Source organism: Plasmodium berghei (genome assembly GCF_900002375.2).
Source record: "Plasmodium berghei ANKA genome assembly, chromosome: 14".
Classification (NCBI taxonomy): domain Eukaryota; phylum Apicomplexa; class Aconoidasida; order Haemosporida; family Plasmodiidae; genus Plasmodium; species Plasmodium berghei.
In genome coordinates this window covers 1388545-1405855 of record NC_036172.2, presented here as the reverse complement: position 1 = coordinate 1405855, position 17311 = coordinate 1388545, and the positions used below count along the sequence as shown (strand labels likewise).

General features: G+C 23.4%; 5 protein-coding genes and 1 non-coding gene across 6 annotated transcripts; 4 read left to right on the top strand and 2 right to left on the bottom strand.

The window, feature by feature from the left end:
- Positions 1–177: 177 nt before the first annotated feature.
- PBANKA_1437300 (endoplasmin, putative) lies at positions 178–2604 on the top strand (the record flags this gene model as incomplete). Its single annotated transcript, XM_034567728.1, has 1 exon — positions 178–2604. The coding sequence occupies one exon, from the start codon at positions 178–180 to the stop codon at positions 2602–2604; it is 2427 nt and encodes an 808-aa protein (XP_034424197.1).
- Positions 2605–3680: 1076 nt separating this feature from the next.
- On the top strand, positions 3681–3822 carry PBANKA_1437250. The gene has a single exon (XR_002688193.1). It is a non-coding gene; the product is annotated as a small nucleolar RNA snoR15 (small nucleolar RNA).
- A 1375-nt stretch (positions 3823–5197) lies between these two features.
- On the top strand, positions 5198–6724 carry PBANKA_1437200 (conserved Plasmodium protein, unknown function; the record flags this gene model as incomplete). The annotated part of the gene is made up of 1 exon (XM_034567727.1): positions 5198–6724. One exon carries the CDS (start codon positions 5198–5200, stop codon positions 6722–6724), a length of 1527 nt encoding a protein of 508 aa, XP_034424196.1.
- A 2146-nt stretch (positions 6725–8870) lies between these two features.
- PBANKA_1437100 (conserved Plasmodium protein, unknown function) lies at positions 8871–10967 on the top strand (the record flags this gene model as incomplete). The annotated part of the gene is made up of 1 exon (XM_034567726.1): positions 8871–10967. The coding sequence occupies one exon, from the start codon at positions 8871–8873 to the stop codon at positions 10965–10967; it is 2097 nt and encodes a 698-aa protein (XP_034424195.1).
- Positions 10968–11683: 716 nt separating this feature from the next.
- Positions 11684–13876, bottom strand: PBANKA_1437000 (conserved protein, unknown function; the record flags this gene model as incomplete). Its single annotated transcript, XM_034567725.1, has 1 exon — positions 11684–13876. One exon carries the CDS (start codon positions 13874–13876, stop codon positions 11684–11686), a length of 2193 nt encoding a protein of 730 aa, XP_034424194.1.
- Positions 13877–14421: 545 nt separating this feature from the next.
- On the bottom strand, positions 14422–16915 carry PBANKA_1436900 (FbpA domain protein, putative; the record flags this gene model as incomplete). Its single annotated transcript, XM_034567724.1, has 2 exons — positions 14422–14500; positions 14613–16915. The coding sequence occupies 2 exons, from the start codon at positions 16913–16915 to the stop codon at positions 14422–14424; spliced, it is 2382 nt and encodes a 793-aa protein (XP_034424193.1).
- Between the last annotated feature and the right edge of the window lie 396 nt (positions 16916–17311).

The window sequence follows — 17311 nt, the reverse complement described above, 5'->3', positions numbered from 1 at the left end:
AAATATTTTCTGTAGTATACTCGCCTTATGTGTATTGTATAATTTTTGCTTACCGTTTCACATCTCGATGCACAAATAAATATACGCATAAATATATGCATTAAATAAATACGTTTACATATCACATACTTCTTCATTTTTTTTGTTCTATATACACACGTAGTGAGCTTAGGAAAAATGAAAATAAAAACTAAATACACGTACGCATTTTTTGTTTTTTTGATTGTATTAAATTTGTTGTCAAAAAACAATAATGTATTATGCCATGATGATCAATCAAAAGTAGATGGAGAAAATGGAAGTGGTCCTAAAGGATATGTAAAAAGAGATGTTGATATGATAAGCGAAATTGATGAAAATGAAAAACCAACATCAGGCATAGAAAATCACCAATACCAATCAGAGGTTACAAGATTATTGGATATTATAATTAATTCATTATATACTCAAAAAGATGTATTTATGAGAGAATTAATATCAAATGCTGCTGATGCATTAGAAAAAATTCGATTTTTATCATTATCAGATGAAAGTATATTAAAAGATGAAAAGAAATTAGAGATAAGAATATCAGCTAATAAAGATAAAAACATATTGTCTATTACTGATACTGGTGTAGGTATGACTAAAGATGATTTGATAAATAATTTAGGTACAATTGCAAAATCTGGTACTTCAAATTTTTTAGAAACCATTTCTAAAAGTGGAGGTGATATGAGTTTAATTGGGCAATTTGGTGTTGGATTTTATTCTGCATTTTTAGTTGCTGATAAAGTTATAGTATATACTAAAAATAACAATGATGAACAATATATATGGGAATCGACTGCAGATGCCAAATTTTCTATTTATAAGGACCCCAGAGGTGCAACTTTAAAAAGAGGTACAAGAATATCATTACACTTAAAAGAAGATGCTACCAACTTATTAAATGATAAAAAACTAACTGATTTAATAGCTAAATATAGCCAATTTATACAATTCCCAATATATTTATTATATGAAAATGTATATACTGAAGAAGTACTTGCAGATATAGCTAAAGAGATGGAAAATGATCCAAATTATGATAGTGTAAAGGTTGAGGAATCTGATGACCCAAATAAAAAAACAAGAACTGTCGAAAAAAGAGTAAAACAATGGAAATTAATGAATGAACAAAAACCAATTTGGCTTAGACCACCTAAAGAATTATCAGAAGATGATTATAAAAACTTTTACTCTGTATTAACAGGTTACAATGATGCACCATTATATCAAATTCATTTTTTTGCAGAAGGTGAAATAGAATTTAAATGCTTAATTTATATACCTGCTAGAGCTCCATCGATTAATGAACAAATGTTTAGTAAACAAAATTCGATAAAATTATATGTAAGAAGAGTTTTGGTAGCAGATCAATTTGTTGATTTTATGCCAAAATATATGAGTTATGTTAAGGGTATAGTAGATAGTGATGATTTACCACTTAATGTTTCAAGAGAACAATTACAACAAAATAAAATATTAAAAGCTATTTCTAAAAGAATTGTTAGAAAAATTTTAGATACATTCCGTAAATTATATTTAGATGGGAAAAAAAATAAAGATTCATTAAGAGAACAATTAGAAAAGGAAACTGATGACGATAAAAAAAAAGAAATCCAAAAAAAATTAAACGAACCAAGTGTATATAAATCAATTTATAAAGAGTATAGAAAATTTTTTAAAAGTGGATGTTATGAAGATGATATTAATAGATCCAAAATTGTTAAATTACTTTTATTTAAAACTATGCTTCACCCCAAAAGTATTTCTTTAGATACTTATGTTGAAAATATGAAACCCGATCAAAAATTTATCTATTATGCATCTGGTGAATCATATGAATATTTATCCAAAATTCCACAATTGCAAATTTTTAAAAAAAAAAATATAGACGTTTTATTCTTAACTGAATCAGTAGATGAATCTTGTATACAAAGAGTTGAAGATTATGATGGAAAGAAATTCAAATCTATTCAAAAAGGTGAAATTACATTCGATTTAACAGAAGAAGAAAAAAAAAGAGAAGAAAAAGTTAAAAAAATGTATACAGCATTAATAGATGTTATATCAGATACATTAAGAAACAAAATATTTAAAGTTGAAATTTCAAGAAGATTAGTTGATGCACCATGTGCTGTTGTATCAACAGAATGGGGTTTATCTGGACAAATGGAAAAATTAATGAAAATAAATATTAATAACAATGATCAAGTTAAAGCAATGTCAGGACAAAAAATTTTAGAAATTAACCCAGACCATCCAATTATGATCGATTTATTAAAAAGATCTGTAGAAAATCCAAAAGACCCAGAATTAGTAGAAAGTATTAAAGTTATTTATCAGTCAGCAAAATTGGCATCTGGGTTTGATTTAGAAGATACATCAGACTTAGCTCAAATTGTATATGATCATATTAATCAAACATTAGGAGTAGATAATACCTTAAAAATTGATGATTTGGATCCAGCCATTTTTGAAACTAAAAAAATCGATGATCAGAATGTTGAAGAAATAAATATTGATGATGCAATAAAAAAAGGTGATTCAAATTCTGAATCAAAAAATGATGAATTATAAGTGCATTTAAAAAGAAACGAAAAAAAATTAATAATTTTCTCACGAAAAATGGATAAACACAATGGACAATGGTTATGTGATATTTTTCCTTTCCCTATCAATAGACTCGTTTTTTTTTTCATAGAATCACTATAATGTGGTAAAAATATTCGCTATATATTTATGTACTGTATATGTGCTTGTGCATATATTAATAGCGTCGTACTGGGGATAAGGAAAAAATGCTTAAAACGCAAATATACTTCTACAAGAATAGGAAGATATTTTGGGAAATATAAATTTTTTCTTATCGTATATTTTTCTGTTTCTATCCACATCCTTTAAAAACTCATGTATGTCCAAATGCATGATGTTTTGACGATTTTTACAATTAATTTTATTTTTTTATTTTTATGAATATACCTAAAAATTCCCTTATAGTGTTCTTCATATGATATAAAAAAAATTCTTATATTTTTTCTCATCCAAATGTTACATATTCATGGTTATATGTGGATTATATGCTTATCTGTGTGTACGTATTATTTTTTTTTACGTATCCAGAATTTGTATATATTACGTTTTTTATACAAAAATTACTCAAACAAATAATTTATTAAAAACAATGGAAATTATTTCATAATGCAATTATAAAAATGTAAAAAAAATAATAAAAGCTAGCATGCATACTCATAAAATATATTTTTAAAATTTCATAATAATATGTTTTATAGGATCTACTATTTTATTAATATTGTTTAATATTTTTTGGATGCTGTGAGGGCAAATAAATGTTATTAGCTCATCAACGTAAAAATAATTTATTAGTATTAAAAACGAATTTTTAAAAAATTTAATGTTAAAGATGATATTATAGGAATCTTATATTTATGATGTTCCATTATTTAATTAAAAATTACAATTAAAAAAATATATCCTTCGATACTATATATACAATAAAATGTAAACTAAAATATAATTATAGCATTTAATATAAATCTATTCATAAATATAAATTTGTTGATTTTTTTTTTAAATTACGAAAAAAAAAGAACATTTCATTTTTACAACATAAAAGTGTCAATTTCCTTATATATTTTATATGATGATATAGAAATAAAAAAAGAGCGAAAGCCTTAACGCAATATTACTTCTATTCATTTTTTTAGAGGGCAATATATATGTAAAGGTTTATGAGCGTTAAAAGTGAGTAGTTTTCAATCTGATAAAATATATAATGAACCATAATCCTAAAGCAATAATGATCATATAAATATGTTCAATATATATGCATATAAAGTATATCGATCTATCATTAGAATTGTATATTATTTGAAGGGGAAATGAGTAATGTGTATATGATTTCATATTTTATTATAAATATTATATGCACTTTTTTGGTCTATTTCTAAGGAACAATAATTAATATATTGTATACTATTTTAAAAGCATGTGCATAAAAAAATATATATCAATTTAAATGGTTACAAATTAAAAAATACAAACTCGTCTATTATAGCGTGTAACTGCTATTGTTACAATATATGATATATATATATTTAAGTATATATGTTTGATTAATAAAGACAAAAGAATATATATTTTTTTTATTAAATTTGAAAAAAAAATGAAAAATTTCCATATTTATATGATTGGTGGATTTTCCAATAAAATATGTTTGAAGCATCTCTTGCAAATGAGTGTAATTTGAGATGGGTACATATGCTATGAAATTCGGATAGTTGGTTTGGTGTTTAATCTAATAAGTGTAATCATGTATATAAATATAATTTACTAACTACGATTATAGAGATAGTAATTGAGTCGAAAGATGGTATAAAAGAATATATCGCTTTCCCCAAATTTATACACAAAAATGTAAAAAAAAATAAATGTGTTGATATTGTGCATAATTTTTTTTAAATTGTAAAAAGTAATAATAATAGAAAAAAATACCGTCATTCACATATATGAGTAATATAGCTCTTTTAATTTTGTTTGTTTTTTTTTCAAAGTGTTTTTTGTGAAAACTTTATTAAGCAAACTAAAAACATTATAAAAAATTATGAGATAAATATTATAGAAATAATGTACATAGTTTACTCAAAGTCTTGTTAACTTAGTATCATATTTTGTGCTAAATTTTTTTTTTTAAATTATTGGTATATAGAAATGTGTATAAACTTGTTCGTTATTTTATCTTAAAATGCTTGATTAAATTGAAATTATTTTATAACAAAATTTTTATTACGCACCTATTTTTAAAACATTGAAAACAAACAAGATAAAAACTAAATTATCCATATTTGAATTATAACAATATAAGAGTACAAACATCCTAAATAATACCATCAAATATAAGTAAATTCCGAAATGAGGTGAAAAAAAAAGCAAAAAATGATTTTGCAATAAATTTTCGATACACTTTTTTTATGTCATCCACTTAAAATAAAACAAAGTAAACACCAAATACGATTTAAGTAGTTAAATATATAAGAGTTAGAAAAAAATATAAAAGGAATAGCATAATTGCGTTTTCCAAGTGCTACATCAGAAACAATCGGCACTATTGTGCTGAACTATATTTTTCAAGAATCAAACTTTTGTTAGAGAAATGGATCGTAGACTTTTGAACAATAGTCATTCATGCTATAAAAGAAAATCAACATGCAATAATGGGTACATAAATTATGATATACCTAAAGGTAAATTTCTTCATTTTATTATAAGAATAGGTATAACAATAATAACTATATTAGTAGTTTCGTTGTTTATAAAAAATAACAATAAAATCGCACGAAGTTTAAGCATAATGAAAATTAGTATAGAGGAACATGCGTTTTTTAATTCTTTGGGATTTCCATTAAATAGCAAAGAACTAATTTATAGTAAATTAGAATCATGGGGTTTTAATTTATCAGACATAGGAGAAGAAGGATTAAATCCAGAATATACTGAAGGAAATATAAAAAATTATAAATATTCCAAATATACTTATAAAGATATATTATTATCAAATTATGTAAATAATGAACGCAGTGAAATTTCGAAAAATGTATTTTTGTATAAATTTCTAGAATTATTAAAAACAAAAGAAATAAATACATTTTACGATTTTTTACAAAATTTTATGATATTGCAAGATTTAAATTGCTTACCGGTTAGTTACAAAGGTATATATATAAATGATAAACTTTTTACACTTAGTTATGCAAACGAATTTACTATTGGTGATATAAATAAAGTTGAAACTTTAATAAATGAAAAGCCATTCTTATATTTAACATATCATGGTGGTAAAAAAAAAAATGGTATTCATAATATTTGTAAATTTTCAAGAGATGGATATTTTTTAGGGTCTGTATTATTACCATTTGAACATGATGGAATATTTTTTAACATAATAAGTTTAAGAGGATTATTGTTACACGACAATTATTTATATGTTGCTGACTCGTTTAAAAATAATTCAAAAATATATAAATTTTCGGATACTGTAAATCATTTATCGAATAGAAGAGAATTTGTATCCGTCTTTATTTCACAGGATAATCAATCAAACCCTTTAATGATCCACCCATATGGAATAAAAAAACATGATAATTATTTTTATATAAGTTCACAAAATACAGGAACAGTATTAAGGTTTGATATTGAAAATGGGGAGTTAGGTCCATCAAAAGATTCATTGAAAAATGCACATAATGGTGTTGTTGTTAAATTAAATCAATTTGAAGAAATAAGGGGGTTAGATTTTGATAATTTAGGAAGATGTTACGTATCAAATAAACAAGTAGGTGTACAAGTATATGATAAAAATTTTAATTTAATAAAAATTATTCCAATGTTTTCTCCTATATCTGTTTTATTCAACAATGCTAATAATCGTATATTAGTAGGAAGTTCCAAAAGTCATGATATAAAAGAATATGATACTAATAATTTCGAGCTCATAAAAACAATAAAACATCCATTGCTTAAACATGTAGCAGGCATGGTTGTATATAACGATTCCTTATTTGTTATATCACAAAGGAAAAATAAATTACTTGAATTTTCATTAACTACAAACTTGTTAAGAAATATTATTATTAACGATTTTAGTGACATTGGGGAACGTGTCATATTATCATGGACATAGTCTCTTTACGATAATTTATCCAAATGTAATTTTGTATCTCTTATTGTTTTTTTAACGTTATTATTTCCATTAGCATGAAATACCACACGTTACCAAGGTGAATGCATATTTATATGATTCACTACATGCCTATGCACACATACAACATAGTCGTTGTATTTTTAATTTTTTTTTTATATATCATAAAAATATGCTTTATCCAATTTGACTTTCCGTGCATTTTCGCATTTTGGCAAAAATATATATTTATGCATATACTTATATATCCTTATTATTTAAATTAAATGCAATAACTATACTCATACTTATACGCCCTTTTAATTTATTAAAATGCCTAGAAACATAATTAAAAAAAATATAGGATACAAGTAAATGTAGTTAAGGCTAATTATATGTATATATAGGCGTGCTTTGAAAAAATGGCACTCTTCATTCTTAGTTTTAATTTGACCAAATCTGGCATTTTACTATTTACTAAACGTACGACAAACTATTATTTATTTTTTTTTTTTAATTTACGTAAGAAATATAAAGATGATAAAATAAAACAATATTTGCTTTAAACATCGTATATATATGCGTCAATTCGAAGAATAAACCTGTTTATAAATGTAACCATCATGAATATGTACATTACAGTCCTTTTTTTAACGTTGTACATAATAATATAAAGCATGGGCAACAAAATTCGAGATGTTCTAATTAAAATTCAAGTTCTCAATAGTATGATGAATTCTAATATATATATATAGTTTATAGAAAAAAAAAAACAATTAATCTATAACTAGTATTAATTTTTTTATTTATAACCGTTCATAAAACATGTGTATATAAAAATTATATATACCTTTTCTTATCTATATATTATATTCACATATATATATTTTATATTTAATCAATTTTATTTATTCTTAATTTTTAGGAAAATTTCTAATATTTTTATTCGATGATTTTTAAGTATTTATTCAGGATATACTGTTCATTCGGAAATTTTCTTTTGGCAATAAATAAATATTCACTTTATTGTCCATATTATTATTATCATTTTTTTTTTCGTTATTATGATATATATTGTTTCATGGTAAACTTGAATTATTTTCAATGGTTTTATACCCTAATATTTCTAAAGGAGTACAAAAAAATATTTTTTCATTTTTTTCGATTTCCTTATTTAGTTTTATGAATGCATCACCGGTTTTGTTAATCATTGCTTTTATGTTTATAATAGTATTACTATTAGTAATTTTTTTAATTTTTTTTTTAATTTTTTTTTTAATTTTTTTTTTTAATTTTTTTTATAGCAACAGAAACGGCAGAAAAAAAAAATTCAAATTAATAAATATATAATTAATAAAAAATAATATAAGTTAAAAATTTACAAAGTAATATAATTTAATAAATTGTATATAAATCTATCAATATAAAAAACATATAACAATATAAGTACATAAATATATATTACCAAACAGATACATACAGTAATGAATATTTAAGCAATGTTATGAATCATTTACCTTCTAGGAAGAATTAACTAAATAAATGCATTCATGTAACACAAATAAAATGATAAAATAATAATAATATTTATCGAGAATATAAATGCGCTTTGACGAAGATATTTTGTTCTACATTGAATACGTTAAACATTATGATGCATCAGTATCCCCATTAATATAACATATAAAACAGTATAATAATAACAAGTAAAACTATATATATTTTTTTTAATTAAAAAAATATTTTAGATATAAAAATATTCAAACATATGAACACTTCAACTCTTTTAATTTATATGCAAAAATGCTTATTCTTTAACTAATTTTATAAAAATATAATAAAGAAGAAAAAAAAGAGAAAATAAAAAATGGAAAAACATCATATCTATATCTATTTGTAGCATAAATATAATAATTATTAAATTGGAAAAGGTAAAGCATAATAAAAAAAGTATTATATTTTTTGTGTTTCATGCTATAAACTCATATACATATTCACAAATGGATATATGCATAAGATTTTATAAATGAAGAAGTAAAAAACATTGAGAAAAAAATGAGGTGATATTAGAATTATATGCATATATTATAAAGTTATATATATAATTTTTGCAATATATAGATATGTGTATAGATTGAGAAAATAGCAAATGAAGGGCGAGGAAATGCTGGAACTAGTAATAGATTTCATTTTAACCCTGATTGTAGATATAGAGCTGTATATATGCATCTTTATACTCTTAGTATATCTTGTAAATAACAAGATAAATAAAGTAACAAAATTTAACTTTTATAAAAGTGATTCCCTCCTTAAAAAATTAGCCAAAAACTTTTATATAGTAGAATTAAAAGCAGACTTTAGCCCGACCAAATATGTATTTAAAAATATTTTATATCATATATATTATTCTATTGTTATTTTTACGCTGATTTATTTATTTCGACTATATACAATTAACACAAAAGATATCCAGAACCCATATGAATCAGATGATTATTTTTCTGTTGAAACTGAGTATACAAATGAAAATAATAGTGAGTTACATAGTATTATCGATTCAGGTATGGTTCATTTTCTTGCATTTATTTTTGGAAGCATAATTTCAGTAGGATTTTATACAAACATTTGTAAATTATTTAAACGTAATAAAAAATATGTAAGTATACAAAAGTATAATCTATTAAAATATTCCATGGATATAGCTAAGGCAGATTTCAAAGATTATTTAAAAAAACCAACATTTGAAAAAGGAACTAAATTTAAATTAAATTTAGGAAAAACTCTTAAAATATCACACAAGATAAATTCTGAATTTAATAAGCAAATAAAGAACGCTTCTGCTGAATCTAAAAATGGTATCATGAAATTATCTATATCATCCATTTTTTATATTTTATTTACTAAAAAACATGTATTATATGATGAACAATTTTTATACGATTCTTCTACAAATGATAATGCGAAAGATGAAAATCAATTAAAAGAAAAAGGAAAATTATGTGTAGTATTTGATATGATATCGAAAGTTATTATGAAGAAGAGAAGCTTAAAAACGAATGGAGACACAAATACAAAGGAAGTAAATGCAGGTGTATCAACATATGGGGAAAATAAGGAGGGTTTTAACCAACCAAATAGCCATACAACGGAAAAAATCGATGAAACAAATAAAAATGATGAAATAAATGAAACCGACAAAAATCAAGAACATAAGGAAACAAATGAGAATTCTACAAAATTGTGCACAGAATTTAAGGATAAAATAAACATGGAAAATGTATTAAATAATGAATTAATTATTGAACAGGTAAAAAAAGAATTAGATATGAAAAATAAAAAAAACATTATTGCCGACGATATAAAAAATGCTCAAAATATGGATGTAAAGTTAACAATTAATAATATAAAATTATGTGATATAAATGAAGACATAAAAGAAGTATATAATTGTTATTCTTATTATTATTTTAAAAGCCCAGTAGAAATATGTATGCTGTATTTACCTATGTTCTTCTTTTTTAAAAATAAATTATATCTAAAACTATTCTTTACCTTATGGTTATATATTATTAATTGGATCGTATGGAATATCATAACATTTATGTCTATGCTTATGCCATCTTTATATGCTTATTATTATTTATTCAATGAACATATAATAAGTATATTAAGTGAAAATATTAGTCAACAAGAGAAAAATACGATGCTGCAATTTTTTTTTGGATTTTTTGTTTCATCACTTGTATATTTTAAATATTATTTGAATACCGAATTTAAATTAATAAAAAATTCTCATGTAGAATATTTTCAAGCCTTAATTGCTACCCTTTTAGATGAATGTTACAAATTACGATCCCAAAAAATTATAAAAAATTTTGAAAATTTAAAAATATTTCCACTAAATATTGATTACCAAAATAAGGGAATATTTTTAGATAAAAGTCTATTGCTCACCCCAAAAGAATTAGAAAAATTAGAAGAACAAAAACAATTAAGAAAAAATACAATGTTGCTAAAAAACATAGGAAAAATAGCTAAATACTGTGATAAAAATACAGCTAATCAAATAGCTGAGCAAATCAAACTTGTTCTTTTAAAAGAAGTTCCACAAAAAGTAGCTCTTAATATTTCTCATCATATATCACATGAAATTTATACAAAAATTAAAAATAACGATGACAAATTAGAATCACATATAAACACCTTCCTCAATGATATATCATTAACCATTGATCCAAAGAAGTAAAATTTATCTGAAAGCGATGGCTGAAGTTTGTACCTAAAAAACATTTCGACAAAAAGTGGAAAAATAAAATGACTAGTGATGAAAAAAATTGAGCAAATTATAACATCGTTTTACGTCAATTACACGTATTGATAAATTACCGCGCTGCCAACAATATTCTAAAAGTTCCTTATAAAAATTTTCGAATAATTAATGTGCGAAGAACGCGATAATGCATAGAATATACACATTGTCACTAGCTAGATGCATACTAAAAAAACTATGTTTTGTTAAAGTTGTTACATTATAGGCACCTGATTTTGTGCCTATGAATTATTTGAATATGTATAAACAATAAAATAAAATGTATATATATATATATTTGGCATGTGGCATGTTACTAAAAAGACGATCTTTTATTAATTTATAAAAACAAAAAATCGCATTCTGTGGTTGCACGTTCAGAAGATACGTCCATTTTATTCATATACATACATGCATACATACATTTAGTTATTTGATTTTAAAAAACTCCTCATTTGTGTAATATATATTGTATACGTCAGTTTTTTTGTACCTTTCTTCACATATATATGTATGCCGATGTTTATTTTACCTTTTTTATGGCATTATAAAACTTAATTAAACATTAAATATCATTATAGTTTTTAATTATATTTCATCGGCCTTGGTTTTCTTTGGTGATCCTTTATTTTTTCATCAAGATAGTCACATCTTTAAAAAGGGTGTCTATTCCACGAATCAAGATCTTCGTTTTTTCTCAAAAATTTAAAGGGATTTTTTTCGGGAACATATGTATACTTATAATTTTCATATGCATCCGAATGTGTATAATCCACTGGTAATAGTTCATTTTTATCATCTGTTATGGCAGTTTGTTTTTTGAGCCAGTTATCAAAAATGTGTACCCCTTCATCCCAATCATATTTATAATTGTATTTATTTTCCTTTTCTTCTTCAGTATTTTTTTTCTTTTCTTTGTATTTATTATTAATAGAATAAAATTTTCTAAAATCTTCCTTAAAATCGTATACCTTATCATATATACCAACACCAATATATACATTTGAAGCAGGGCCTAAAATAACATAATCATTATTATCTTTTATTTCTGTTGACGCAGCTTGAGATTTTAATAATAATTTACATAAATTTAACGACTCTGTTACATATTCAGAAGACTCTTTATAAAAAGGTGATGTGTGTATATAATTATATTCACTAAATGCAAAAAAGAAAATTTTAACAGGTAAAAATGATCCTGGTTTCATGACTAATTTTAATGAACAATAGCCATCTATTGAATTGTTCATTCCATCTGGATAAAACCATAATTGCAATGAGTCAAAACCTCCTAAATTAAATATATCTGATTTAATTGGTTGCCCTAATCTTTTAGGATATTGCTTACATAATAACGGTATAAAATTAATAGGCCATATAAAATTCATTCCTACAGATATATTAGCTGGATATGTTTCAGCCGACCCAATAAATTGCACATCAAAATAATTATTTTGTGTTTTATCTAAACTTCCATAACCTGTATTATTATTAGTTCTTTGATAATAATTGTTAGAATAATAATTTTCATTTAATTTTTCTTGATCTATTGAATCAAGCAGATCTTTAACAGTATCATCATAATATTTCCAATTTCCTCTTTTTATGTCATTTTTTATATTATCAGATTCCCATCTTTTTTTTTGTTTAATTCCACTATCTCTTTTTTTTTGTTTTTCTCTCATACGTCCAGTTCTTAAATGAATATTATTTGGATTTATATATTTTGGTAATTCAGATTCATATTCACATTTTTCATCAAGTTCTTTTAATTTTTTCCCATGGTTTAAATATATATACCCTGGATAATTTCGATCGAATAAAATTTCTCCTAATGTTGAATCCATGTGATAATTTTTTCCAACTTTTTTATATTTATTTATTTTATCTTCTCTTGATAGATATTCTTTTTTTTCTATATCTTCATCATTTATAGAATCATCATTATTATTGCAAATTGTCTCTCCATTTTTTGTTCTTTCTTCCAACATGAGTTTAACTTTTCTTTCAAAATCATTTAAAGGAGCTTCTTCATCACGTTCAGAATAATTATTTTCAGATTCATCTTTTTCATTATGTTTATTTTCATTTGTGCTTTCATTATTATTGTTTTTGTGAATTTCATCGCCTCCATTCCTTTTTACAAATTCATTATATTCTTCATTATTAAAGTTTGTAGATATTTTGGGAGTTATTTTTATTTTTCTTGTATCAGGGAATCCATGAAAATCTTTCCCATCTATCATTAAAAGTGGAAGCCCTTCATCAATACAATAATTTTTCAAATCATTTTGATCAATTTCGTTTTTTTCTTCGCCTTTTTCTTTGGTTATTTCACCATTTAAATCTGATTCTTCTTTTTGCTTATTATAGTCAATTAGTTTTTTATATAAATCAGGACTTATATCTTTCAAATTATATAATTTTTCCAATTCAATATGCCCATCGCCATCTGTTCTTCCTCCTTCTTTATTATCATTTCCCTGGGGAAATAAAATTTTAAATTGTTTAGGATTGAAAAAATTGCTTTCAGCAAATAATATATTCTCTTTAACTTTTTTTTTATTCCAATGATTTATTTCTTTCCCATTAGCACAATTATACTCCTTTTGGCATCCATACCCTGTTTTTCGTACATTAAATTTAAAACTAGTCGCATTATTTATGTAAGCGTTTTTTGGGTAATTCCTGCTGCTGCTATAAAATTTCCCACGACTTTTTACACAACCTCCTTTACTGTACACAGGATATAAACCATGATTTTTGTTCGTTAAAATGCATAAGGTACTTTTAGAAAAAAAAAATATTATTATAACTATATTTATAAATGGGAAAACATAAGGCATTATTATAATCAGATAAATGCATATTCACATTGTCATCAAAATTACGTTTTATCATGTCCCTAACAAAAAAAGTAAAAAACACAAAAAACCAAAAGCTCCTAAAATAAATTCATCCTATTTTTTTATTACTTGTGAAAGTCGCATTTAATTGTTAAATCCATTACGATATTTATCATGCTTTATTTTAAGTGTATTTTACTTTTATGTTTATATGTTCATTATATATACATATTATACCTTATTCGGTGATTACACAATGAAACATACAGAAAAGAAAGTATTTTCAAAACGGAAAAAAAAAATAAATATTTAAGATATTTCTAAATGTTTAGTAGAACTATTTTATTTCTGGTTTTTAACGTTAAAAAATCATAATAATAAAACTTAAAATAATATGTGTAAAAATAAATATTACAAATAAGGGAAATTTTAATTATAAAAAGGGGGTAACGGCAAACACAAATTGCAAAATAAATAAAAATAAAAAATTAAGTTTATATGGAAAAATAATATAAAAAATGAAACCACTATGGGTATATAATTTTCTATTTTTTTTTTTTTGAAATCTCTATTTCTTTATTCCTTTCGTTTAGATCCTTTATGATACTAGAAACTTTTTTAGGCCTGAAAAAATCAATTTCCATACACATTGTAATATATAAGAAAATATGAAAAAGAAATGAATAAAATAAATTATAAATAATACTTTATATACAGTTTCACTTGTCAGTATTACCTTCCGTATACAAGCCTGTATTTTATGACTTCTACAGCCCCTTCATTCAAAGTGTTGTCCTTATAAACATATTTTCCAAGGGTAAAACAAACAAGTGTTTTTTCCATTTTCCTTGATTTTGAGAAATAGGCAGCTACATTAGCAGCATATTTTATATCATCATCAATATTAATATCCGATAAATTTAAATCTGCACTAATTATTTTACCATTAATTTTTTTATTCCTTAATATGACATGCCCACCTGGATGTTGGTGCACATGGAACCATAAATCATTAAACTTCAAAATGTGTGTTGAAATTTTTTCATTTTGTTTACTATTTCTTCCAATTATTAAAAATGGAGAAGATATATCAGATTCGTTAATTTTAATTAATAATGATCCTTTATAAATATTTTGAGAAGTTTTTATAGTATTTGGCTTAACATTAAGAATTTTTTTTTGTATAGTTTCTTCTTTTTCTTTTTTTTCTTCCAATTTTTTAATATGAGTTTTTCTATTATCTTCTAAAGGATTAATTTTTAATTCGTTTTCTATTAATTTTAAAGCATCAAATGTTTTTCTATCAACCCATTCATTCATTTTTGCAATAGTATAATTAAAAACACTTAATGTATTTATTTGTTCATTTAATAAGTATTGCTTTTCACAGATTTCTCCTTCAGATTTATACTGTTTAAGCATTTCTTCATATTGTGGCATTTTTTTTTTAATAAATTCTTTACAAAATTGTAAAGAAGTATAAAATTGATTTACTGAAAAATATTCACTATAGTAGTAGTAAACTAGTTCAATTACTGTGTCAAAATGTGTTTCTTTTTTACTTACAAACTGATTATTTGGATGAGCATCTTGTCCATGTTTTTTTGCTTTTTCATTTTCTATATCTTTATCTGAATGATTCGAATTTAAAACTGATTTAAAATTTTCGCATGCAGGATTTTCCAAATTATGAGTGGTATTATTTGCAGGTGTGTTATAAGTTTCTTTTGATATATTTATAAGTTTAACAACAGAATAAACATTTAAATTATAATCATAATGTGGATAATATGTAAATGCTCCACTTTTTTCTTTTAAATTTATAAAACGTGCCCATTTAATATATGCTTTGTTAAAAAAATCTAATAACACGGTTTGGTCTAATTCTTGAAATTTTACATTATGTTTTATGTTTAAATAATCAAAAAATTTTAATAATAAATTATAACTAATACCTTCATATAAGTCTAAAATTGATGAAATAAAAGATTGTTCCTTTCGCGGTTTAAATAAATTTATAAATGATGAAAGAAACTCATAATGATTTGGAATTAGTTTACATTCATCTTTTGTTGGGAAAATATAAGTATGCCCTTCTTTATATGATTTATCTATTGTCTTTTCAGTTATACTATTATGAGGGGATATTAAAATTTCATTATTAGCTTTATTAATAACATAAGAAATACAGGATTTATTATGTAGATCAAATATTAATGTTACTTTTCTGCTTGAATTATTTGCACTTGGTAATATATCTATAATATCTATATCTTGTTCTGTTTTCCTTTTTAAAATAAAGTCTATACATAATATTTTTATAAATTTATTTTTTATATATATGTCAGAAATAAGTGAATATTTTAGAATTGGATTTAATTTCTGTGCATAATCATCTTCTATAAATCTATTAAATAATTTCCTTATTTTTAATCCTAAAGAAATAATTGGATTTTCATTATCATAGCATAAATATAAATAATATTCTATTCCCTTTTTATTTAAATGCAAAACAATAGTTTTGTTATCTGTTTGTGTTATATGCTCTACAATAGAATCTTGTAACAATACATTTAATTCATTTGCTAATAATTGCAAGGTTGTATAATCTAAATGCTGAAAATTATTTGATAATTTGTCTTCATTTTTATTGTGTGTTTTTTTTTTCAGTTTTAATTTACTTCCAAAGGTATTTTTTGAATTTCTTATTTCTTCTGCTTTTTTTTCTAATAGTTTAATATATATATCACTATTTTTGTCATATTTTGTATACTTGAAAATGTTGTCATCGTTTGAATTGATACTATTTTGTTCGTTACTATTTAAAATACTAAATTTTTTTTTCGTATTAATAGAATAGTAAAAAACGTTCCTTTTTGTATTATGCTTCGTTTTACTGTTTAAGGATACAAAATGGAAATTCTGTTTTTTATGATAATTTATTTTCTTACTAAAAATTAGTAACCATGATGTATTATTCATCATATACGGGAAAATTATTAAAGAAATTAAAAGTTTTTTTGCGCTTAAAAGAAGCATTAAAAAAAATTGTTTCGTACTAGTAGAAATCGTGTATTTTGAAAGATGTGAAACTAAGTAAGAAAACAGTATTCATTTCTACAATTTTTAAAGAGTATTAGGGGAAAAAAGTAAGCATACTTGCATACCTATATATATTAACATATTCGTGTGAATAACGAAAAAAAGAGGCAAATAATTAAAATAATAAAAAATAAAAATATATTACAACAAAAATATATAAAATGAAATGGGAAAAAATGCTCCAGCAAAAAATTGTTCACAGCTCATTACGCTTAACATGACGAATAAATTATAAGATAAAAAAATTTTGTTCTATAAAACTTATGTACCATAACTTTCCACACAGAGTCAAAATTGGGTTTGAAACATATCATATATATGCATAATTCTGTG